The 27601-nt window shown below is 38.5% G+C and overlaps 1 protein-coding gene across 3 annotated transcripts in view; it reads left to right on the top strand.

Moving 5' to 3' along the window:
- Window positions 1-27601, top strand: part of LOC137614394 (erbin-like) — a 101235-nt gene that overhangs the window by 65816 nt on the left and 7818 nt on the right. For 2 of the 3 annotated variants that reach the window (XM_068344188.1, XM_068344189.1), the window contains exons 12-17: window positions 2124-2447; window positions 10307-10412; window positions 10535-11271; window positions 12871-14305; window positions 14554-14696; window positions 24095-24169. In XM_068344188.1, the coding sequence (XP_068200289.1) occupies window positions 2124-2447; window positions 10307-10412; window positions 10535-11271; window positions 12871-14305; window positions 14554-14696; window positions 24095-24169 (2820 nt within the window). The remainder of the gene's footprint in view (window positions 1-2123; window positions 2448-10306; window positions 10413-10534; window positions 11272-12870; window positions 14306-14553; window positions 14697-24094; window positions 24170-27601) is intronic. The other variant, XM_068344190.1, reaches the window with a different exon arrangement.

Raw genomic sequence — 27601 nt, forward strand, 5'->3', positions numbered from 1 at the left:
ATTTGGGAGCACAAGGAGGACACAGGGGAGAGTCACCAGTATACCTCTTCAGCCCGGAATCAAGGACATTCATCTCGACCTGTCTCCAGACCCTCCCCCGTCACGTCGCCCTACAGTACGATGTTGGATACATCGCAACGTCCCTCGCCTTCGAGTAATACTACTCTGTGACGCAGGTGCTACAAGCTGGAGTCTGGAAGCGTTTAATGACCTTCGCAGCCCGCTTCCTGCAGGACGTGACCCACAGGAGTCTCGATACGTTTTCTATCGCTCTGTGGTGGCTACACAACAGCTGGTCTAACCTCAGGCTCCTTTTTGGACAGGTAGCAGAAGGTTGAGGGCATTGTTATCAGGTTTTAGTCTGCATGAACGAAAGAAGTATGTCTGGCCCTTATTTCTTTCTTCATCATCCCCTCTACGGGGAAGCAGCATCCTGGTCTCTGCATAGCTGACCTCAAACCTCTGCAGGTAAACCATGCTTCCTTGTGTTCCGAGTATTGAGTCAATACTGTCGCGTCCCCCATACCCTGACGAGGTGGTATTGGGAACGTCCTAACCCAGAGTTCCTTCTGGAACTCCAGGTCAACTGCCTAGGACGGGTCACACTTCTTCCTTCACACACAAGCTTATGTAGGCCACACGGTTCCTTGCTGAGCAAGGAACTTGTGAGGTGCACGGACTCCTTTTCTCGAGTGCGACTCACTCGGATTCTGAGTCCCCGGGTAAAGCCGAAGCCAGTATGGCTGGGAACTTTCCACCCTAACTAATGGGTAAGTCACCCAATGAAAATAGCGTGGTTTGTATTTCGGTTACGGAACAAATGACAAATTCGGAGATAATTTTTATTTTTCAAAACCATACAAACCTTAGCTATTTACACATATTTGCCCGCCAGCCCTGTCCCCCAAGACAAGTCCTACCTCTAAGTGAAAGTGAGCATTCATCTGTGTGTGAGGGGGGGGAGGGGTAGCTAGCTACCACTCCCCTACCCCCCGCTGACTAGCGCGGGGGTAATACACCCTCGTTAAATTCTAATGGCTCGCCATTTCAGCTGCGCTAAAAGGTAAACCCAATGCAAATAGCTAAGGTTTGTATGGTTAGGAAAAATACAAATTATCTTCGAATTTGTCATTTTGATAATATGGCCATTGAAACTCAATGAATGGTGAATATCAGTTTTTCAAGACCATGGTGGTACCTGTTATATTGACCTCTTTAGAGTATAGTACAGTATTGGGTGACGAGTCGTCTTATATGGTAACTATCTTTGTATGTTAAAAAGAAGGTAGTGACATGCAGACAGTTGTCTTTAAATGACCATCCTGGTTGAAGTTCACAGATCTGTATGGGTTTTTGCTTGACTTAAAATGAAAGTGTGTTTATGGTCTTGGTAATAGGAGCTTGACTTATCAGGGTTACCAATTGCTCCTATTTACAATATCATGTACTGTATTTGGTTCATTTTTTTTTACGCAGTAGTTTTGTCACATACTATACAGGCGTTTTACTATAATAGATTTGTATGTTACCAAAGTTTAACAATGGTTGAAATATTTTAACATTACAGTAAAGTCACTACTAATTGCTTGTGTATACAGTATCACATATTTGGTTAATATTTTTTACGCAGTGGTTTTGTCACATACTGCATAGGTCTTTAACTAAAAAAAGTTTTGTATGTTACCAAACTTTAACAATGGTTGAAATATTTTAACCCTTTTACCCCTAATGGACGTACTGGTACGTTTCCCAAAACTCATCCCCTTACCCCCATGGACATACCGGTACGTCCTTGCATAAAAACTGCTATTTACATTTTTTTTGCATATTTTTGATAACTTTGAGAAACTTGAGGCATTTTCCAAAATAATGAGACCAACCTGACCTCTCTTTAATGAAAATTAAAGCTGTTAGCGCAATTAGAAACAAATATATTGCAAAATGTGCTTGAAAAAAAAAAAAGCCTGGAGGTTAAGGGTTGGAAAGTTCCAAATAGCTTCGGGGTAAAAGGGTTAGCATCACAGTACTGCTAATTTATGGTGTTTTTTTCCAAAGTATAACTTTATAGATGTAATTATATGTAATGCTTTTATGAAATTTGCTGAAAACTTTGCATTTGCCAGGTCGTTGCCGTAAACCACTCCGTAGAAAAGCAGCCTAACGAAGCGAGTAAAATTTCTTCAAGTGGAGAGGCCAATGTGACGGCAAACATCTCTGATAAGTCACCAGTCTTACCTCAGCACACGTCAGCGCTGTCAGCACCCGAAGGGGAATCTGCAAGCGATTCCCCCGACAAGCGCATAAAGAAACCACCTCCTTATCACATAGCAGCTGTCATGTCGAGGCATGCTGCTGATTTCCAGGAGGCTACCGTAGAAGTCCCCTCTTCGCCGAGAGGTGTGGCCGTGGCATCGGGTCTTACTGTCAAAGATCTCCCTTCCAGACAGGTTTGTTTTCAGTTATTACTTTTAGTTTATAAAGGGGCACTATTCAGCCCCATTAGAATAATGTTATTTTGGTACTACTTCAAACTTCTACTACTATTTTGTTTCTATTTTGGTACTACTTCAAACTTCTACTATTTTGTTTCTATTTTGGTGATTTTTTATACTCAAACTGCTTTTTTGTTTCTCAACTGAATTTTATTATTTTGAAACCATTTGAAAGAAGATTTTATATGTTAAAAGTCGTACATTATAAATTTTCTTGCCATTTTTTATATGTATTATTTTATCAATGTATAGAAGTCAATTTTAAAAGTGAATATTTTTTCATATAGAAATTTTTTTTTTTTTTTTTTTTTTTTTAACTGAAATTGAATGTACAGATTTAGGTTACATAAGATTCCCTATCTTTTCATGTTTGAATGACAAAAATGGATCAATGTTGAAAAAAGAATTTAGCAGTTTTTCACCAAAAATTTCATGTTTGAGAAATCTTGTTTCAAAGTTTATTTGTAGAAGTTGATTGATGAATAGACTTCAATATGAATAAGTATGGGCTTTTATTAGTAATTGTCCTTACCACTGGGGATCATAAGGACATAATCATCATCATTTCAGGGTAATTTACTAAGTAGTTGTGAGCCCCTTTCCTCAAATCAAAAAATATCGTTCCACGCACACAATTATCTTCTTCTATTAACATGTTGTTTTACCCATTTTTGTATGGGGTAAGCACGGTTGCCTTCTTTTGAAGGACTTGCTTTGGCTTTAGGGTAGACATAGTCCTGATCAGCTGCCCCTTCCTGACATCGCTTCAGACCCCGATATCTTATGTTCATGTATAGTACCAGTTACCAACGTACTTCCCTAACATGAGCAAGACGTGGCTTGCATGATATATTCTTATCTGTGTATCTTTCTTGGAAAATTTTTATGCATTGGGTATATTTAGTTATTATCTCTTAGTGCTTATTTCACCATAATCATAATATAAGAATGGTGAATATATAAACAAGCAGACAAAATAATAGGATGAACAAAAACTAGAGAGACAAGCAGCAAACTTTATATTAGAAATACCTTTAGTGACTATAAGAAAATTGGTAATCTATTCCTCAGGAAATCAGAAAATGGTGGAATTTCTGTATATCTGATGCTGATATGAATAGCTTTTTCTGTAAATATTGAAGACAAAAATAGATACCCAGGTCAGAAATGGGTTGTGTATACGACTGGACGTACTTGCGTAAATATATATGAAAGACTTTTTGGCATTACAATGTGGCGGGATGTAAACAAAACACAAACCCCCACACCCTTGATCACTCTTACTTCCAAAATATCCCACAACACAAACTTTCCCCTTACTTTACTTTAAACTGGACACTTGGACAGAAGGAAAATGAAAACAAAACATAGCCTTAAAACTATATTAACGCAACCAAAAACAGAACACAAATCATTAAACTGACTTAACACTAAACCAAATCACTTATCACCAAACCATCCACCATATGCCATAAACCAGGAACAATCACAATTTATCATAAATTCAATAGACAAAAAATACACACAAAATTCGCTGTATATATCGGTGCGTGATGGTACCGAGAACTCGCCAACAATCGAAAAAACTATCCTTTTAATATACCCAACACCGTCAGTCCACGCACAGTACCAAAAGCACACTTAAGACTAAATAAATTACTTAATACTTAACACCAATCATATTCTGCAACACAAAAAATGTAATGCCAAACCAAGAGAACCTCTTGGTTCACACTCAACAGTCCTTAAGCAAGTTGTAGCCTACTGGCACTGGCCAACACTATCGTACGGCCAATTCGACCGTGCAATCTTATGCGGTGGTCGTCGTCATCAATTGTCGTGAGAGAAATCCGTATTTTATAGCCGGGTCATCAACGTTCAAAAATTCCGTATTTCAGCAGTCTATTTCTACATTCATTGTCCGGTCCGGGTCGTCATCATCAAGCTATTCATATACAATATAATACACACGGCTGGCAAACACCACCTTCCAGGCCAACTAAAACTCCAAGGAGTCTAAAGCAACCCAAAGGAGGAATTACGGCTCCGATACAAAAAAAAGCTTCACAGCCGGCTTTCGAAGAGCAAAAAAAACAGAACCGACTCCTTCTACAGTCAAAGATCCAATGCTATCGCCCAAGACATTCATCACCGCCCTATCCTAGCTAAAAAAATGTAAACAAACAACCTCAAATATACCGACAGTCTTTCCAACAACAACCAATCATTCGCTAATTACCCTTGTTCTTCGGCGCACACCGCGGACACACAAACATACGCACACACAACCACACATACTCTCTCGCGCACGCGCGATCTAAAGCAAATTAAATTCTCTCTCTCTCTCTCTCTCTCTCTCTCTCTCTCTCTCTCTCTCTCTCTCTCTCTCTCTCTCTGACAAAACTAAAGCAAATAAACACACTTCTTTCTTGCGGTTTGACAAAACTTAAGTAAATAAACACTCACTCACACTCTCTCTCTCTCTCTCTCTCTCTCTCTCTCTCTCTCTCTCTCTCTCTCTCTCTCTCTCTCTCTCTCTCTATTTGGCAAACAAAAAAAATAAATTAAAATAAAATTAATCCTCCACAACAACAGATTATTTTCATTAAGAAAAACTATTTGAATATGAAATATTTATATTCTCAGCCAAAAATGCAATAATGTGAATTTCCAAAATTCCAAGCTAGAGGTCACAAGAGTCATAATAAACACCCTGGAATATTTATACATACTTTGTGCAAAATGGCATTTGGAGGCCTTTAATGAATTCAGAGTAATAATCTAATAGCCCCCTTTAACCCTTTTACCCCCAGGCTCTTTGGAAATTTTCAACCCTTAACCCCCAAAGGGTTATTTTTTCCCCAGCACATTTTGCAGTATATTTTTTTCGAATTGCTCTAACAGCCTTAATTTTTGTCATAGAGAGGTCAGGTTGGTCTCATTCTCTTGGAAAATGCCTGAATTTTCTAAAAAAATTATCAAAAATATGAAAAAAAAAAATTTATAGCAATTTTTTGCAAGGACATACCGGTACGTCCGTGGGGGTAAAAGGATGAGTTTTGTGAAACGTACCAGTACATCCTTTGGGGGTAAAAGGGTTAACCCCTTAAAAAGGGCTATTAGATTATTACTTTGTATTTTTTAAAGGGTATAATTTAGGCCTCCAAATGCCATTTGGCACAAAGCGTAAATATTCCAGTGTGTTTATTATGACTCTTTGCTATCATTCCAGTATTTTAATGGCAATAGAAAGTAATCAAGGAAAGGAAAAATTTAACCAAACAGAGAATAAAAAAACTAGGTTGAAAACCCTTGGTAAAAGGAGTGAGAGTGGCAGTAGAAGTTTTATATTATGAGATCTGGAAAAGGAGATGCACAAAAAGTAGAAGAGGCAGAGAATAAGCAAGGAAAAGGCAAGAGATAAATTGGGAGAATGTGAGAGGCCAAGAAGTAGGTGAGAAGGGAGAAGAGAAATATTTGGGTAATGATTAAGTTTTTATTCTCTGTTAGAGGGATAATAGTTATTTTATATACATAGTTTGGTAGAGGGCTATACCACATCTCAAGATTTTCAGGTCTTGCTCAAAAGATTTTTTAAACGAAGATGTGTGTATTAAGAAATTGACCATCTAGGTGAATAAAAACAGTAGGGAATACAGTAGATAAGTGGTGGAAGGAAAAAGGGGTTAACCCTTTTACCCCCAGGCTATTTGGAACTTTCCAACCCTTAACCCCCAGGGGTTATTTTTTTTCAAGCACATTTTGCAGTATATTTTTTTTTAAATTACTCTAACAGCCTTAATTTTCATCATACAGAGGTCAGATTGGTCTCATTCTCCTGGAATATGCCTGAAGTTTGTCAAAAAATTATAAAAAATATGCAAAAAAAAAATGTAAATAGCCATTTTTGCAAGAACGTACCGGTACGTCCATGGGGGTAAAGGGACGAGTTTTGTGAAACGTACCATTACGTCCTTTGGGGGTAAATGGATTAAAGGGTCCTTATAGTGAGTCTTTATTAATCTTAACAGCGTACTACGTAAGGAACACTTAAAGGAAAATCTTTTGGGAAGTGTATGAGATGAAGAATGGAAAAAATACGAAAGGGATCGTATTTATCAAAGTTTTGTAAAGGAGATAGAAAAGTAGAAGAGGCAGGATTAATCAACCACTTGAAAAAGTAATTTAAGAATGAAACTCAATTATTTGAAAGAATCTCAACTAGAGGATGCTTTGGCAGACAGTGAGAATTGAATTTAAAATATGTACAATAACCCATCAAGTTATCAGAACCGGACGTTCAAAATTTCTAGGAGAATTGCTACATATTGTGCAGCCAACAAATCTTGTTGACACGTCAATAGTTACAGATGGTTTAAAATTATTGGAACTTAGATATTTCTTCTGTCGTCTTTAGAGCCTTTAAATATGTGTCCCCGAAACTATACAATAAGCTCCCACAAGACATTCGAAAGATTGCCAGACTCCAATAAGCTCCCACAAGACATTCGAGAGATGCGAGACTCCAATAAGCTCCCACAAGACATTCGAAAGATTGGGAGACTCCAATAAGCTCCCACAAGACATTCGAAAGATTGGGAGACTCCAATAAGCTCCCACAAGACATTCGAAAGATTGGGAGACTCCAATAAGCTCCCACAAGACATTCGAAAGATTGGGAGACTCCAATAAGCTCCCACAAGACATTCGAAAGATTGCGAGACTCCAATAAGCTCCCACAAGACATAAGAAAGATTGCGAGACTCCAATAAGCTCCCACAAGACATTCGAAAGATTGTGAGACTCCAATAAGCTCCCACAAGACATAAGAAAGATTGCGAGACTCCAATAAGCTCCCACAAGACATAAGAAAGATTGCGAGACTCCAATAAGCTCCCACAAGACATTCGAAAGATTGGGAGACTCCAATAAGCTCCCACAAGACATTCGAAAGATTGGGAGACTCCAATAAGCTCCCACAAGACATTCGAAAGATTGGGAGACTCCAATAAGCTCCCACAAGACATTCGAAAGATTGGGAGACTCCAATAAGCTCCCACAAGACATTCAAAAGATTGGGAGACTCCAATAAGCTCCCACAAGACATTCGAAAGATTGCGAGACTCCAATAAGCTCCCACAAGACATTCGAAAGATTGGGAGACTCCAATAAGCTCCCACAAGACATTCGAAAGATTGGGAGACTCCAATAAGCTCCCACAAGACATTCGAAAGATTGGGAGACTCCAATAAGCTCCCACAAGACATTCGAAAGATTGGGAGACTCCAATAAGCTCCCACAAGACATTCGAAAGATTGGGAGACTCCAATAAGCTCCCACAAGACATTCGAAAGATTGGGAGACTCCAATAAGCTCCCACAAGACATTCGAAAGATTGGGAGACTCCAATAAGCTCCCACAAGACATTCGAAAGATTGGGAGACTCCAATAAGCTCCCACAAGACATTCGAAAGATTGCGAGACTCCAATAAGCTCCCACAAGACATTCGAAAGATTGGGAGACTCCAATAAGCTCCCACAAGACATTCGAAAGATTGCGAGACTCCAATAGGCTCCCACAAGACATTCGAAAGATTGCGAGACTCCAATAGGCTCCCACAAGACATTCAAAAGATTGGGAGACTCCAATAGGCTCCCACAAGACATAAGAAAGATTGGGAGACTCCAATAAGCTCCCACAAAACATTCGAAAGATTGCGAGACTCCAATAGGCTCCCGCAAGACATTCGAAAGATTGGGAGACTCCAATAAGCTCCCACAAGACATTCGAAAGATTGGGAGACTCCAATAAGCTCCCACAAGACATTCGAAAGATTGGGAGACTCCAATAAGCTCCCACAAGACATTCGAAAGATTGGGAGACTCCAATAAGCTCCCACAAGACATTCGAAAGATTGGGAGACTCCAATAAGCTCCCACAAGACATTCGAAAGATTGGGAGACTCCAATAGGCTCCCACAAGACATTCGAAAGATTGGGAGACTCCAATAAGCTCCCACAAGACATTCGAGAGATTGGGAGACTCCAATAGGCTCCCACAAGACATTCGAAAGATTGCGAGACTCCAATAAGCTCCCACAAGACATTCGAGAGATTGGGAGACTCCAATAGGCTCCCACAAGACATTCGAAAGATTGCGAGACTCCAATAAGCTCCGACTACATTTGAAAGATTGTGAGACTCCAATAAGCTCCCACAAGACATTCGAAAGATTGCGAGACTCCAATAAGTTCCCACAAGACATTCGAAAGATTGCGAGACTCCAATAAGCTCCCACAAGACATTCGAAAGATTGCGAGACTCCAATAGGCTCCCACAAGACATTCGAAAGATTGCGAGACTCCAATAAGTTCCCACAAGACATTCGAAAGATTGCGAGAATCCAATAAGCTCCCACAAGACATTCGAAAGATTGCGAGACTCCAATAAGCTCCCACAAGACATTCGAAAGATTGCGAGACTCCAATAGGCTCCCACAAGACATTCGAAAGATTGCGAGACTCCAATAAGCTCCCACAAGACATACGAAAGATTGCGAGACTCCAATAAGCTCCCACAAGACATACGAAAGATTGCGAGACTCCAATAAGCTCCCACAAGACATTCGAAAGATTGGGAGACTCCAATAAGTTCCCACAAGACATTCGAAAGATTGCGAGACTCCAATAAGCTCCCACAAGACATTCGAAAGATTGCGAGACTCCAATAAGCTCCCACAAGACATTCGAAAGATTGCGAGACTCCAATAAGCTCCCACAAGACATTCGAAAGATTGCGAGACTCCAATAAGCTCCCACAAGACATTCGAAAGATTGGGAGACTCCAATAAGCTCCCACAAGACATAAGAAAGATTGCGAGACTCCAATAAGCTCCCACAAGACATTCGAAAGATTGGGAGACTCCAATAAGCTCCCACAAGACATTCGAAAGATTGGGAGACTCCAATAAGCTCCCACAAGACATTCGAAAGATTGCGAGACTCCAATAAGCTCCCACAAGACATTCGAAAGATTGCGAGACTCCAATAAGCTCCCACAAGACATTCGAAAGATTGGGAGACTCCAATAAGCTCCCACAAGACATTCGAAAGATTGGGAGACTCCAATAAGCTCCCACAAGACATTCGAAAGATTGCGAGACTCCAATAAGCTCCCACAAGACATTCGAAAGATTGAAGATATTAAGGCTTTCAAGAGGAAACTGAAGACTCTCCTGTTCTGCGAGTGCTTTGATAGTGACGGTTTAACAATAAACGAGCAATATGCTGTGTGAAATGTTGAATGCTTCCGAATCAACATGATGAAATGACTATGGAGGCCCTGTAGAGAGTAGGGTTCCCCTGCTGTATAGGACCAGAAAATCAGCCCTTAAAGTAAAAGTAAAGTAAAGGTGACACTTGAAGTTCAAAGTTCCCATGAGAAAAAAATTGTATGGGAGAGTGAGTGGAGATTTATCATTCCCTCATCTATAAGCATTTACACATAGCACAAGGCCTTTAGATACAGTTTATAGATGGTACTCAAGTTGCTTTGCAATAGCCCATTAGCTCAAGCTGCAATACACTTACTTCACTTTAATTTTTTCTTTTGGTGCTTTCCTACTCGGCTGTCCAACTCAGTTGATCCTACTTTTCTCCAGTATTCATTTCTCATTCCAGCCAAAAAAAAAAAAAAAAAAAAAAAGTAGACATGACAGTACAGTACCTGTACTGTGTATGTATTTAGCATTATTACATGCCCCTTATTTGAAAGTTATTCAGTATTCTGTATTGTATATTTTTTAAATTTTGCAGACTTCATCCGCAATAGCTGGCAAAGGGACATCTGAAGAAGAAACGGTTGACACCAGCAGTTCAAGTGATAGTGGTTATGGCAACGGTAAAAGCATATCTCAGCAAAGTAAGTCGGTTTTCAGTTTTAAATGATCTACATTTTAGTTGGTGTCTTTATATATTTGAGATTTAATTATGGAAAGAAATTTTAATTTAATATTTTTATTATAAGGTTTGTTTCTTTTCCAGTTTCAGAAGAACTAACCAACGATAATGTTACTGCCGCAAGCTCTCCCACATCGCCGCAAAACACAGATTCAAATTTTACGATGCCTTCCACGCCATCGTCTCCTCTAAGTCCATCTAGTCCAGGTCCTCTACCAGATTTAAAGTCCAATGGCTCCCTGTACTCGGTCGCAACCTCACAAGCAAGTCCCTTTTCCAACATGTACAGGGCCGGAGACCGCCACTCTCACGCTGGAATACAGCAGTCGAAAACGACGTCTCCGTTGTATAGTTCGCAGCAGCTCTATTCCAGTCAAATGTCAAGTTACGTAAAGCCGCACCCATTTGATGGCCATTCAAAAGATCTCGCGTCTACTCCATCGCCGTACGGTCGACCAGCTTCCATTGCTACTGGTGCTCAACTAGAGAAACAGATGGTTGGACTAGCTGCACAAAGACCAGGGTCACTAGCTTTGGGGCATCTTGCTGACTCTGCCTTACTCAACAGACTTCCGCAAGATCAACGCCCAGGCTCATTGGCCGCCCCAATCAACACTGTTGGTATACCACCGGCCCCTACTCGAGCGATGTCGTACATGGGACTGAATGTCAGTAGCCCTACGAAGCAACGGGATCTTCACATGTATAGAAGTCAGGATATTCTAGGGAGCAGTCCTGCACAAACCCAAGACCATCAGAATTTTGGAGGAGTTAGTGATAAGCGACAAGAAAGTAATGGACTTGTGTCTATCATTGATCAGGTGACTATAGCTTCCTACGTAATTCTTTCCTCCTTTCACTTATATTTATACATACATACATACATATACCAAAGGCACTTCCCCCAATTTTGGGGGGTAGCCGACATCAACAATGAAACAAAACAAAAATGGGACCTCTACTCTCTACGTTCCTCCAGCCTAACCAGGGACTCAGCCGAGTTCAGCTGGTACTGCTAGGGTGCCACAGCCCAACCTCCCACATTATCCACCACATTATACTGAAGGAAATGGAGAAAATTGATTGTATATACTAGATAAAGTCATTGCCTATTTCGTATCGAGGGGGTCTTGCACTCATATTAACTGCTAATATCAGTGTGAGGATGTATCATCCATGATAAACTATAGTAACCTTATTGGTTCCAGCAGTTACAAGTACTGTACTATATAGTAATGAATGGAGGCATTGCGATGAAAACTCTGCTTGTCACTTCCTCAAATTAATATTTTTTCTGTTTTTTTAATGGAGTCCACTTGTGTTTTGTTTACAACTAATTCTTCATTTCCTTGTGTTATTGCCTATTGTTGTGTTATATCATTGTCATTTTGATGATGGAGGAATTTTAAGGAGACGGCTTCACATATTTAAGGTCCCATTGGGCTTGTCTGAAGTATATATTCTTGAATGATACAAAAAGAGGAAGCAGATAGTTAAAGAAATTGGGCAGATGGATTAGAAAAGGCCAAGAATAATTAATGAAAAATTAAGACATAAAGTAGACCAGTTTTTTTCCTTTTCGTTTTTGCTTTGGGTCAATGACCTTTGCATCAAAATAAATGACAACCCTCCTAGTTGTCTCATCCAATTACCATACCTTAGTTTGTAGGACAACCTAAAGTTTAGAAAAGAGAGTGATATTTAAGTAGGTGTGAAAGCAGTAATTTTCCTTACCTCATTTTGAATTTTATTGCCATATTTACTATCTTTTCTTGTGAACTTCAATTTTATTGGCATTTTTAATAACTTCTGAACTTAGATTTTATTGCCATTTTTAGTAACCTTTCTTGTGAACCTAGATTTTATTGCCATTTTTAATAAGTTTTCTTGTGAACCTAAATTTTATTGCCATTTTTAATAACTTTTCTTGTGAACCTAAATTTTATTGCCATTTTTAATAAGTTTTCTTGTGAACCTAAATTTTATTGCCATTTTTAATAACTTTTCTTGTGAACCTAAATTTTATTGCCATTTTTAATAACTTTTCTTGTGAACATATTGCCATTTTTAATAACTTTTCTTGTGAACCTAAATTTTATTGCCATTTTTAATAACTTTTCTTGTGAACTTATTGCCATTTTTAATAACTTTTCTTGTGAACTTATTGCCATTTTTAATAACTTTTCTTGTGAACTTATTGTCATTTTTAATAACTTTTCTTGTGAGCATATTGCCATTTTTAATAACTTTTCTTGTGAACCTAAATTTTATTGCCATTTTTAATAACTTTTATTGTGAACTTGATTATAATTGTCAGTCTATCGTTTAGGTAAATTAATGGTTTATTTACTCAAAAACCAAAAAGGGTGAAAAATTGTAGTAGTGGATTCTGATTTACTTTTTTTTTTCCTTTTTCGTAGGTCACAAGCAGTATTCTTGAACATGGAGAGAGTCCACCACCAAAGGTATCTGTAACAAGTTCATCACTGCCTTCTGCCACTGTAACTATGTCAAATGATCCTCCGTCATTGCAATATTCTCAATCGACCAGTTTATCTCATAATACAAGTGTTGGTTTATCAACAACTACTACGACAACATCAAGCGAATCATCAGGTACTAGTGTGAGTGGGTTGACAAACTTCACCCAGGATCAACCTCGTGGAGAAGTATTGCATCCAACTCCTCATAGACCTAATTTGATCGCCTCATCTCCTTCTAAACAGGAAGAGGAGTCTGTTCCTCAGTCAGAACCTGCAGTGCAAACCACATCTGAAAACAATGTTTCTCCTCCAAAGACTGGACCCAAGCCACTGTCTAGAATTCCTTCTCGGAGTTCAGATGTTCATTCTGGTCACAATAACCATAACTCACACCTTCCTAGTCGTGCTTACAACCACAGTGAATCACGATTGCCAGCCGTTGACAACAAAGCCCGTGACACAAACATTCTGAGCAGTGAATCTCATGGTCCTGTTGAATCTAGGATACCCTCTCTGAGTAGTTCGGGGCGAAGCAAAAGTTCCCTGTCACAAGCTCCTAAAGGTTTAACCGAATCTCAGATTCCCATGGTGAGACCAACTAATTTTATGTCCAGCCAGAATAAATCAGTTATTGGAGATTCTCGAATTCCTGCTTATGGAAATAACCGAAGTTCTGATAACATGATTAACAGCCCTCAATTTAACCAAGAGCCTCGTAAGCCGTTCCTTGCTAATGCGGGACGTAGCTCAAGTAGTATTGTTCAAGAATCCCAGACTGGTGTGGAATCTCGTATTCCTGTGATGGCTGGAATGGTGCGCTCATCAAGTAATCTCGGAAAGGAAAATCTTAGCAGTAGTAAACTTCCCACCTCAAATGCATATGGTCCCACGGGCACAAACCAAGTCGGTGGTAGCAGCCTTCCAACTAATAACATGACGGGGATTCCAACGTTAGCATCACAGGGTCGCAGCAATAGTGGCTTAGGCTCGGGCATCCCACTTCCTGGTTCTGTTGGTCTGCGAAACGAGGCTCCGAAAAATATTGATGTTCGAAAACCGTTGTCTCAAGTAAGTGCAAGTCACATATCGACTTCATCCAGGCTTCAAACACCAGGCTATGCAGGTGGCATACGTCCCCCAAGCATGCATACCAGCAGTCCAGTGTTGTCAACTGGAAAACCCCACCAGCCATCGCAAATGCAGCCCCCAGGATACACGTGTGGACTCCGTCCTCCTTCAGTTAATGCAGCTATTAATACGCCCGGGATCCCTATACCATCTTCAACTTCTTCGTCCAGTTATCTGAACAACCCTGGGTCTAGGAGCTCTGTCTCCTCAACAGGCTCAGGTTCCCGCATCCCAATGACATCTGGTAAGTGCATTCTGTTTTTATGACGAAGAAAAACTTATCTCGATTTTCGAGTCGTTGCCTAATGTAGAAAATTATGTAAATTACAAAATTGACAATTTTTCTAAAACCAGATTGAAATAATGCATGTTATAAGACTTCAAAGAATATGTATGTACGGGCCCATGTAATTTCTCCCGAGGGTATTGATGTGACGGAAACCTCTACATGTTCAAAGCAATATTTCATTTATTTTTTCTTTGAAATCCCAGGACTTTCCAGTTCAAGGTTGCCAGCCCCAGCATCCACCAAACTCCGCACAACTCCCGCATCTCCCCAGAGTCCCGATGGCGGCAAGAACAGCACCGCATGGATGTTTGGACAGCACAAGAATGCCCGAGTGGTATGTCAGAATGTACGTATGTGGGCTTCACTAACACATTAACAGTTCAGAGCTGATGCTGAGGTTTTTGGCTGTTTGTCACATCAACTGTTGGCTTTTGTTATGGCCAAGTACAGCGTTTTCATTTTGCCTTAGAGCTAGGATAGCTTGTGCTTGCTTAGGCTTTGCCATTTTAGGCTTAGAATGTGAGGAAAGTTTTTTCGGACTAAATTTTAAAGTTATTTGTTATTTTTATGCTTAAGATTTGTAAATAATTCTTTTCAAGCTTAGAATTTGAAAGTAGCAGTTGTTTCGTAGCCACTTACATACCAAATTAGGATGAGAGGTAATCTTGAAGTACTTTACTGTATTATTAAATAAGAAATAATTTTTTGTTTTCATAGTTACTTTGACATAGTTATACAAAGTTGCACTTGATAGAGAATTTGTGTATCGGCAAAGAATAAAAGCATTGATTATGAAAATAAAATCATTTCAAAAGGTAATTGTTGAAGTGAAATGAAGCATATTTTATTTCTAAAATTTCTGAAGTTTACTCAGATATTTTCACGTGAAGGTTTAACTGTAGGATTAAAAATGACAGGAGATTCAGGAATCACTGTACAGTTAATTAGATTTTTGTAGTGTGTGTGAGTTGCTGTACTTAAGACATTCATTGTATGTAACTCATGTCTGAAAAGAAGAAAATGTTATGTCTGAAAAGAAGAAAATGTTATGTCTGAAAAGAAGGAAATATTAGAATACTTCCACAAACATGATTAGGTATCTACTATTATTATTATCATTATTACTAGCCAAGCTACAACCCTAGTTGGAAAAGCAAGATGCTATAAGCCCAAGGGCTCCAATAGGGAAAAATAGTGTAGTGAGGAAAGGAAATAAGGAAATAAATAAATGATGAGAACAAATTAACAATAAATTATTCTAAAAACAGTAACAACGTCAAAACAGATATGTCCTATATAAACTATTAACAATGTCAAAAAATAAATATGTCATATATAAACTATAGAAAGACTCATGTCAGCCCGGTCAATATAAAAACATTTGCTCCAACTTTGAACTTTTGAAGTTCTACTGATTCAACTACCTGGTTAGGAAGATCATTCCACAACTTGGTAACAGCTGGAATAAATACTGTATATAGGCTGTCTTAATTAAAAAAAACTATCTTCTTATATATGTATATATATAAACGCTCATAATTTTGTAATTTTCGTATTTTGAAATTCATTAATAGAAAACTACCAGGGTTAAATGCAATTAATGAACAAGTAACTAAGCTCTACTTTCAAAACTTTATCAACTTGAAACATTTATTTTTTATTTTTTTAACCCTGAGATAGTTGGTCAACAGTGAGCCTTGTGCATTTCATTCAAGGTCTTATGCAACCATTGCTGACCATTTGGTTCCCCAGTTTTAGTGTTTTGTACCTTTTTAGTTCCCGGTTTCCTTTAGTCCTCTTTTTGCTGCCAGTTTTAACTCCAGTTTTCATATTTTGATTATTATTATTATTATTTTTATTATTACCTTCTAAATTACTACCTTAGTTTGAAAAGCAGAACGCTATAAGCCCAGGGGCTCCAACGGGGAAATTACCCCTGTGGAAAGGAAAAGAAGGAAAAATAAAATATCTTAAGAAGAGTAACAACATTGAAATAAATATCTCCTATAAAAACTTAAGCAAACCAAGAGGAAGAGAAATAGGTTAGCATAGTGTGCCCATGTGTACCCTCAAGCAAGAGAATTTCAACCCAAGACAGTAGAAGACCATGGTACAGAGGCAATAGCACTACCCAAGACTAGAGAACAATGGTTAATTATCTTTACCTGATCTGTGTGTGAGTTTGTTTGCTAAATCTATTATAAAATCGTGGCCAGTCTTTACTCTTTCATACAAGCCTTCACAAGTGTAATTTTTTAGAGCTATTAAATAAGTCGTGCATTTCATCACTATTTTAAGTAACTATGTCAATAATAACAATTGGTATAAAGATCATATACAATATGTAGTAGCTATAGTGTGAGGTATGTAATGGTTGGTTATTAGATGTAAATGAAGATCAGATTATGCCAATAATAGGTATTTAGTAGTCAGTGAGAAATTCTTATAAAAGGATAAATGGTAGGTTAAGTCTAAATTAACATAAGCAGTGTGTGTGCCAAATTGCAAATCATGCCAAAAGCCTGTAATTTGCTGCCGCATGAAGTAACTGGCATTGACCCCGCAGGTTTTTTCCCTTTTCGTCAGTTAGTAACCGCGTTCTGCATTATAAGACTTATGCTGGTCTCATTGTCTTTTTCCCTTTCATGTCATGATCTCCCTCTTTCATTTTCTTCATGCTTCCATCCAGACAAGGAAATTCTGGGTACCTCAGAGGAGATTTTCCAAGTTTCATCATAAGTGGTAAATATATGTGTTTTGGGGTCTTGTCCAGTTGGGGAATCTGACTGCAATGTGTCTTGGATGTTGGAAGTTTTTTAGGAAAGGGGGCTGTGAAATGGTTTTGTTCGGGAATATCACATTGCGGCTTGATCTCTCTCTCTCTCTTCATTTCTTCTGTCAAGAGGTCTATCTAGATCTTTGGTTTTCGCTATCAAAATCCCTCCTCATTGTGGTATCCTAATTCAGCATGCCTTGTCTGCATTTTGTCTCAAAGCATTTTAGATTTTTTTTTTTAGTTTTGTTCATACATATTGTTAGAGCATTTTTTTCTGTCCTGTGCTTTCTGTTTTCTCCATTGCACTTTCCTTCAATTACAAAGAATTTTGTGGTGCATGTCTTTACCTATTTCTTGCACAGTAACTTGATGATTTTACAAGCCGAAGTTTTAGAATTGCATCTAGATGGTTACCGAGTTTTTTAAGTGCATGGTTAATGCAAGTTCCGTTGTGTACAGTACCTGAGAAGTTACAGATTTTTCACTGTCATTTCTGCGATCATTTATGATTGGTATATGGAAACAAAAATCAAGCCATAATATTTTCAATATTACAAATTTGTTTATTCCCAACATTACCCCACTTTCAGCCAGTACTGATGTTCTGTACAGTATTTTAAGTGATTTTCCTGGTGAACTGCTTCTTGTTTTCCTTTACACATCTTTAGTTTGGTCTCTATGCAGTCTAACTTACATTCGCTCTTAATTTTCACCCGACATTCAAGAACAAAATTTTTCCCACTTAACTAAGTGGGTACTGCAGAGTTGTGGTGATATCAACTACTTAAGATTATAATACCAAATCTACTTTTCTGTCGGGCAAGTAGATTACTAAACACCGTGATGCATCCTTGATATATTCAAAGCAAAAAGTGGAGTTGGATTATTTTGTATAAGACTTGAGGACATAGTATACATACATACATATGCCAAGGCACTTCCCTCAATTTTGGGGGGTAGCCGACATCAACAAATGTGGCCGCGGGGGCATATAAAAATTAGAACAGCGCCAACGTTATCCCTGCGTGTCGTAAGAGGCGACTAAAAGGGATGGGACGAGGGGGCTGGGAACCCCCTCTCCTGTATCTACATCCTGTGAGACATCGACAAAGGACATGGTATATGATTAGGAAACTTTTGAAAATGCCCTCCTTTTAATAATTTTGTTGGTAGGTATGGATAATTTTTCACTGGTGTGAATAGAAACAGCATCTTTCTTCTCAATTTGCATGAATTAGACTAGTTCCTTGCTTGAGGTAGCTAGTGAATGCAGTCCTATGAGGTGTTGGTTTAATCTCGTTGAGTTTAAAGCTCACCGAGTTATATCTGTGGGGTATCTTGAATGTTTCTTTTCTACGAACGTTTTATCACAATCATGATTACAGTTATCTATATTCGGAATTGATGTGAGATGCTGAAGGGTTTTCAATTCAGAGGTTTTATTTCTGATAAGGCATTCTAATGTGTTACCATTTTCCTTGATAAAAAAAAGAACGTATAATTAGACACTTCAATTAGCCGTTTGACTTTCTGCATAGGCCTATTGAGAGCTTAGGTTGGAGAGTGGAGATGCAGTTTTAATATGTATAAGAAAGTATTACGTCTGTGGAAGCCTATTAGAAACATCCCAATCTTGCAGTCTATTGGACGGGAGCTTGAGGCCTTCTCAAGCATGATAGTTTCCAATAGTTGTAAGGTCACTGTCTTTGTGAGATAGGAATGAGGGCTTTGGGAGAGCCTATAAGTCAACCTGTTGAGTCATCAGCAGTCATTGCCTAACCCTCCTTGTTCATAGTTTGGGCAGAGAGGGGTCTAGGTCACTGATTGTAATTATATATGGTTGGTCTCCAGGACATAGTTCTGTTCCTTGCCTCTGTTACTCCTGAACAACTTCTTTGCCGTATGTTTCCTTACTGCCCTGTAGATATTACATTTGAATATGTTTTTAAAAAGTACTTGGCTATATGCTGTCATCAGCATATAGCGTAAGTGGTAACGTTCTTGACTGGTGATTGCCAGACTGGGGTTTGAGTCCCACTTAAACTCGTTAGTCCCTTTGGATCGCTGCAACCTGACCATCCTTTTGAACTAAAGGATGGGTTGTTTTGGGGGGTATCTATAGGTCTATCTGCTGAGTCATCAGCAGCCTTTGCCTGGCCCTCCCTGGTCCTTGCTTGGATTGAGAAGGGGCTTGGTCGCTGATCATATGTATATATATGGTCAGTCTCAAGGGCATTGTCCTGCTTACTAGGGCAATGTCACTGTCCCTTGCCTTCGCCATTCATGAGCGTCCTTTAAAAACCTTAAAAAAAAACATGAAGGCCAACTTTATATTAGTTCTGTATAATCTTCTACTTGGAGAGGTAGTATACTACACTATCATTAATTGAAGAGAACTACTGGCATGGTGTCTATATATCATTTAGGAAAAAAAATTGGATTTTGCATTACAAAATCAGAAATGATTTTATATGAACATTTTCCATTCATATGTCTTGTTGAACATGGAAAAACATTTGGCTGTGCTTTCTGATATTACTAATACAGTAACATAATGGCTTACATGGGTTGCTGACAGTACTTTACTATAATTATAAAAATAAGCTTTAGAGAAATTCTTATTTTTTTTTGTTTCTGTTGCATGTAATTTATTATAAATCATATAGCTAGTTTTTGTCTTCTAAGAATTAGTTGAATGTTACAGGTACTGAAGGTGTCTTCTTGAGAATAATCTAGTAAAATACTGAAGTAATCATTATCTTTTATATAGAAACAGCAATTATATGATCATGAGAGGCGGGTGCCAGAGGGTAGTTATGAGACAACTGAGGAATTTATGGAATGGTCACTTGTTTGTCCTTCTTGAAGCATGGATTTTCAAGACCCACTCGTCAATCTGCTTTTAGTGATGTTGAAAGATTTATTATTTTAAAGTATTCTTCAACTTCAAAGTTATGAGGTTTTTTTGGCTTGCCTAAGATAAATAGTGTCACAGTGCTAATTTATGGATGGTATAGCAGGAACAATTAACTTCTATGGGAGGAGGTAATATAATGGAGAGTCCTTTTTACTTTATTCAAAAAAATAAGAAGCTGTAGCATCGATAAACTAAGCATGATGACCACCAGGTAAGTATTGAAATAATAAGTTTTATTTAAACATCCATTGTCCAACCTATTTCGAACTGGTAGATATTGTATTATCATCCAAGAAAGGGAAGTCAATATAGGGAATTATCTTTGTTGGCCTTGCAGGGTTATAAAAACAGTTGTGGGCTACAATTCTTTTATCATCTAATTTTGAATGAATTTCACCTTGATCCAAGTTTATGCAATAGCCTTGCTAAAGATATTTTGTTATGAACTTCAGAACTGCAATGTTTATAACTGTTAGTTATCCAGATTGATTAGTCCTCGATATGGTTTTGCGCTTAACTTACCAAAGGAAGTAAGCCACCTCGGTTTACAGCTGCGGTAATTTGTAAAATTTTGCCATAATTTATCCTCTATAAGTAATTGCCCTGATCTCTGAGGGGGGAAAAGAATTGCTTGCTTCAGCTAAGATAAAGTCAAGCAAATGCTCTTCCTTAGATAATAAAACCTCAATTCTTGAAAGGGTAGTTTCACTACTATTATTGAGGCTTGCTAAGTTGCACTTGGTGATATGAGATAATGTCTTGTGGTGTAGGATAAGACAGATGGTTGCAGAGATGGAGAAAGAAGATCCGGAGTCATTGGTTACTTAATTTGATTCAGAAACTTGGTATGTACAAGGGTTCTTTGCAAGGCAGACAGCTCTTGCCAAGAAAAGCGAGAAGAGTACTGGTGCTCACGTATGGAGTGCAGAAGCGCGACTCCTGTGCTTGTGTTTGTATCGGACAATGTTCTTGAAATATAAAGTATGAATATATTTGAAGTAATCTATATAGAAATCCACAGCACTTATTCATAGAGGTGTTAGTCACCTTCTGAACCTGGATGAATCTATAAGACAAGTATCGTCTTTGTCGAGTCATTTGTTGAGTCAACTGTATAGCATAGTGGTTTTCACACGCCCCTGATGTATACACGACACTCACGAGGTGCTCGCGCGAGGGTAGTAACCTCTGCATTCCATGCTTTTATCTTTTTCTCTGGTATATTTGGAAGATTTATATCAGAAAAGGTAGAAAGAAGGACTTTTCACCGGGCGTCACAGGTCTCTCCCCAGAAATAGATTTTTCCTTCGTCAAAATCCCTTTTTTATCCATAAACTGATGTTAATCAAGAAGCTTTATTATCTGTAAGCTGAGGATATTTGTAAAGGAATTGCTGGCTATGAATTTGTCTTACAGTGCTTTCCTTTTTGAAAATTTACAAGAACCTATTAATGCTCAGAATGTCTTCATAGAAATATGGTAGATCTAAGCTCTAGCAGCAAAAAGTATTTTGGAATGCTCATGTCTATCTAGCTTGTGAATTAAGCTTTCTCTTGAGCAGAATTATGCTCTTCCCATTTGGAAGGAGTTTTAAGATGAATCTTGAGTAGTGTATAATCTACATTTCTGGGCTCGACCTGTGTCGCTCCGTGAAATGCTCCTCTAGCACCAGTTCTAATAAACACAAAACAACACAGAGCAAAATAAAACACGTCTGACCAACGCAGATGCTGTTAGAGGAATGGAGATAAGGGGTGGGGAGATGTAGGGGTGGAGGGGGATGTTGATGAAGGAAAGGTCTAATTGTGAGGGATCTATGGTCGTGGTTTAATCACGCCCCAGTTTTCTATACCGACACTCAAGAGTGAGCGAGCTAGGTTTATTCCTGGCATTCCATGCATCTCTTTCTTTTCTCTGGTATATTCAGCAATAATTATGCCTTAGAAATGGTGCTAGAGGAGCATTTCACTGGGCGACACAGGTTTCTCTCCCAGAAATAGATTTTTCATTCGTCAAAATCCCTTATCTATTTTAAGTGTGAAGGGACTAAATTCCAACTTCATAGCAATTGACAATCATCCGGTTTGCAGAGTTGATCTGCTATTTATCAGAGAAATTGACTTCTCCCCAAGTAACTATTTATCATTCAAGAAATAACAGGTTATTATGTTTAAACAATAAATATATGAAAGAATTTCTGATTTTTAACCCTTTTACCCCCAATGGACGTACTGGTACGTTTCACAAAACTCACCCCTTTACCCCCATGGACGTACTGGTGCGTCCTTGCAAAAAACTGCTATTTAAATTTTTTTGCATAATTTTGATAACTTTATGAGAAACTTCAGGCATTCTCCAAAAGAATGAGACCAACCTGACCTCTCTATGATGAAAATTAAGACTGTTAGAGCAATTTAAAAAATATATATTGCAAAATGTGCTTGAGAGAAAACAATACCTGGGGGTTAAGGGTTGAAAAGTTCCAAATAGCTTGGGTGTAAAAGGGTTAAGATTCACACATAAAGCTCTTGGAATGGGATAAGCTTTGCCCAGCAATTTTGGTGTTTGCTCTCTGACTTTTGCCCTGCTTGTTTCTACAGTAATTAGGATTCAGGTCTGCATAAGGTTATTCTGCCAAACAATCTTCTACTCAAGAAATAGAAGGGAAAGAGACTGGATGCATTCTTGAACCGTCATGCTATTCTCCTCTTAACCCTTTTACCCCCAAAGGACGTACTGGTACGTTTCACAAAACTCATCCCTTTACCCCCATGGACGTACCGGTACGTCCTTGCAAAAAAATGCTATAATTTTTTTTTTTTTTTGTTCATATTTTTGATAATTTTTTGAGAAAATTCAGGCATTTTCCAAGAGAATGAGACCAACCTGACCTCTCTATGACAAAAGTTAAGGCTGTTAGAGCAATTTAAAAAAAAAATATACTGCAAAATGTGCTGGGAAAAAAACAACCCCCTGGGGATTAAGGGTTGGAAATTTCCAAATAGCCGGGGGTAAAAGGGTTAAGAAACTCCCCTGTCTATGCATGACTACTTTGTTAAAGTTTTTTCTAAATCCACAATTTCCTTTTTAATATACTTCATGAATCTATGTCAAGAGTTTTTGATGCATGTTGTAACCCATTTCTTACTATTACTTTTAGCTGTTACTTTTTATTTATTGAATATTACTGATTTATTTTTGCAGTAAGATGAGTAACTGTTTGCATACCTACTGTGTGTTAGGTTTCCCGTTCTTACAAATACCGTTTGGAAATTTTTGAACTTCATGCAAATTGATCAGATTAAAAGATCATAATATTCACCCTATATATAACCCTCTAACATATGTTATTTCTAAAAGATCTATTTCAATTTAATAGTTAAGGTTTTTAAATTCTCAAACCAATTACTTTACCTGTTTCAAATTTCTATGCTCTTTCTCCATCACCTCTGAGAAAAAGTCACTTTCTTTTCTATGGTATACAATGAGAAATTAACACAATGTATCTCTTTATGGTATGCAGTGACAAGTGAACAAGATCTTCGCAGCTATGCCTCAAACTACACAAAAAGTGAGAGACTCCCCTACCTAGCAGATGATTTTCCATAATAGATTATAAGGTTGGGCAAATGGGAATGAGGATTTTGCTGGGAAATGGAACATTTTAGTTGGTATGGAGGCCGATATAAGAATTAAAGGAAATGGGAATAAGTGCATGTCTTTTCTTATCAAAGAATTGAGGGACCCTGATAATTGGGAATGTTTTTGTTGTATCCAGGGACACTATTGTATGGATATGTGAACAATCAATTGATTGACTTGTTTAATCATTCTTTTTCATATGTGGGAGGACTTTTGGCACCTTTTAAGTGACGTGTCCTCATAGAAAATCTTCATCTGGTACTTTATTCGCATGACGTGTCTGGTGTTATGTGTCTTATAGCATTTACAGTATTTTCTTTATATTTAAAATGAGGAATATCTTACTAATTTGTTGATTCATGTGCTGTAGACTGAATATAGTTCTTAACAAAATTTCATTACATTTCAGTTCCCAGTAGTAATTGAAAAGAATCCAGACCTTGGTTTTACTATAGGGCAGTCTGAAGAGGATCCTGAAGATAAGGTAAGATATTTTTACTATTTTTACTGTGTTCTTGCATGCAATCTGGATGATCCAGTAAGGACTACATTATAGCATTTAGATATGAACCAAATCATGCTATTGCATTAACTGCAAAGAAAATTCAAACATATTGCAGTGTTTTTGCATTAAACAAAACTTTCCATTCATATGGGTTAGTTAAGACACCAACGAATGCTGAAAAAAACGATAATAACTACTGCACCATTAATGACACTACCAAACCCTTTATATCCTTATGTAACTGAAAAAACCTTTGTATTTCAGTGTAGAGAGAAAAGACCAAGTACTATAATAGTATTCGTAGTTATGTTATAAGGGTAAGGGAGATGTGCATGAGTGTTGTAATTCAAGAGGTATTAGTTTGTTGAGTGTAGTTGGAAAAGTGTATGGTAGACTACTGATTAATAGGATTAAGGATAAAACAGAGAATGCAATCTTGGAAGTACAGGGTGGTTTTAGAAGAGGTAGGGGTTGTATGAATCAGATTTTTACAGTTAGGCAGATATGCGAGAAATATTTAGCAAAAGGTAAGGAGGTGTATGTTGCGTTTATGGATCTGGAGAAAGCATATGATAGAGTTGATAGGGAAGCAATGTGGAATGTGATGAGGTTATATGGAGTTGGTGGAAGGTTGTTGCAAGCAGTGAAAAGTTTCTACACAGGTAGTAAAGCATGTGTTAGAATAGGAAATGAGGTGAGCGATTGGTTCCCTGTGAGAGTGGGGCTGAGACAGGGATGTGTGATGTCGCCGTGGTTGTTTAACTTGTATGTTGATGGAGTGGTGAGAGAGGTGAATGCTAGAGTGCTTGGACGAGGATTAAAACTGGTAGGCGAGAATGATCATGAATGGGAGGTAAATCAGTTGTTGTTTGCGGATGATACTGTACTGGTAGCAGACACAGAAGAGAAGCTTGACCGACTAGTGACAGAATTTGGAAGGGTGTGTGAAAGAAGGAAGTTGAGAGTTAATGTGGGTAAGAGTAAGGTTATGAGATGTACGAGAAGGGAAGGTGGTGCAAGGTTGAATGTCATGTTGAATGGAGAGTTACTCGAGGAGGTAGATCAGTTTAAGTACTTGGGGTCTGTTGTTGCAGCAAATGGTGGAGTGGAAGCAGATGTACGTCAGAGAGTGAATGAAGGTTGCAAAGTGTTGGGGGCAGTTAAGGGAGTAGTAAAAAATAGATGATTGGGCATGAATGTAAAGAGAGTTCTATATGAGAAAGTGATTGTACCAACTGTGATGTATGGATCGGAGTTGTGGGGAATGAAAGTGATGGAGAGACAGAAATTGAATGTGTTTGAGATGAAGTGTCTAAGGAGTATGGCTGGTGTATCTCGAGTAGATAGGGTTAGGAACGAAGTGGTGAGAACGGGTGTAAGAAATGAGTTAGCGGCTAGAGTGGATATGAATGTGTTGAGGTGGTTTGGCCATGTTGAGAGAATGGAAAATGGCTGTCTTCTAAAGAAGGTGATGAATGCAAGAGTTGATGGGAGAAGTACAAGAGGAAGGCCAAGGTTTGGGTGGATGGATGGTGTGAAGAAAGCTCTGGGTGATAGGAGGATAGATGTGAGAGAGGCAAGAGAGCGTGCTAGAAATAGGAATGAATGGCGAGCGATTGTGACGCAGTTCCGGTAGGCCCTGCTGCTTCCTCCGGTGCCTTAGATGACCGCGGAGGTAGCAGCAGTAGGGGACTCAGCAGTATGAAGCTTCATCTGTGGTGGAAATGTGGGAGGTTGGGCTGTGGCACCCTAGCAGTACCAGCTGAACTCGGCTGAGTCCCTGGTTAGGCTGGAGGAACGTAGAGAGTAGAGGTCCCCTTTTTGTTTTGTTTCTTGTTGTTGTCGGCTACCCCCCAAAATTGGGGGAAGTGCCTTTGGTATATGTATGATGTTACACCAATTAAAGGAAAGTATTACAGCTAACTCTAACTACTGCACCATTAATGACACAACCTGACCCCTTATATCCTTAAGTAACTGGAAAAACCTTTGTATTTCAGTGTTGATAGAAAAGACCAAGTACTGTAATAGTATTCATAGTTATGTTACACCAAATAAAGGAAAGCATTACAGCTAACTCCAAATAGAAAAGACAAAAATCTATCGTTACACAAGAGCTTGAAAATTCACTTTTACAACAGTATCAGTCTCGGCTTCATATTCCCTGCTATATAATTGAGTTTACTGTTCTATATTTTGTCCGTACATTTCAGTTTTCAGTATTGGGTACCGTAAGAGTGAATGCATCTGAACTGGAAAGGCATAAAAACTACTGTGATACAAAACTAAATACAGCAAGTATACTCAGTTTTATAACAGGGGAGAGTAAGTTGAGCCCGATACTTTTATGTTGGTGAAATTTTCAAGCCCTTGTGTGATACTGTAATGTATTTTAGTCTTCCTATCAAGGCCTGCCATGCATTTGGTGTTATTTAATTGTAAATGAATGCCCATGAATATTTATTCATGGAATTCCAGGGCCTTCGTGTGAATAATCAAATCTACAAATATCAATCCGTATATGGTAAGGTCTAGCAGGACAGGAATAGAAGTGAAACTATAAGAGAGATTACTCGAGTGCCATATGTGGATGAGATCATGATGAGGGGTAGATGGAGATGGTTTGAGCATGCTCTTCGCACTCCCCAAGAGAGAATACTTCACCAAATGTTAAGCTGTGCTCCACAATGCACTAGAAGAGTTGGAGGACCCAGGCCTACATGCCTGAGGACCATGAAGTTCAAAGTAGATGATGAATAGAGAAGTATTGAATTACTGTAAAAGAGGAAGATGAGACGACTGGCAAAATCTAACAGAGGCCCTTTGCGTCAGTAGGCGTAGGAGGAGATGATGATGATATGGTAAGGTCTAACTTGTTGATGCAGTTACTGTCTTAGTTTTCAATCAAGAGATGACTGTAATAGCAATTAGTAGCAAGAACCAAGATACTCTCTCCAAAACTAGAAAAATACACTTCAAGATGCCAAAAATCGGGTAGTTTAGAGAGCTGAAATTTTTTCAGAACCTTAAAAACTAAGAATTGGATGCCTGAGACAAGGTTTACTCCGAGTTCAAGTAGTCCATTCGAGGACATGTTCAAGGTTTACTCCGAGTTCAAGTAGTCCATTCAAGGACATGTTCAAGGTTTACTCCGAGTTCAAGTACAGTAGTTCATTCAAGGACATGTTCAAGGTTTACTCCGAGTTCAAGTAGTCCATTCAAGGACATGTTCAAGGTTTACTCCGAGTTCAAGTAGTTCATTCAAGGACATGTTCAAGGTTTACTCCGAGTTCAAGTAGTCCATTCAAGGACATGTTCAAGGTTTACTCCGAGTTCAAGTACAGTAGTCCATTCAAGGACATGTTCAAGAGGTACAACTGGTAGCTAAGTTCAGCTAAAAAATGGGAGATT

This window comes from Palaemon carinicauda, chromosome 20 (assembly GCF_036898095.1).
Source record: "Palaemon carinicauda isolate YSFRI2023 chromosome 20, ASM3689809v2, whole genome shotgun sequence".
Classification (NCBI taxonomy): domain Eukaryota; kingdom Metazoa; phylum Arthropoda; class Malacostraca; order Decapoda; family Palaemonidae; genus Palaemon; species Palaemon carinicauda.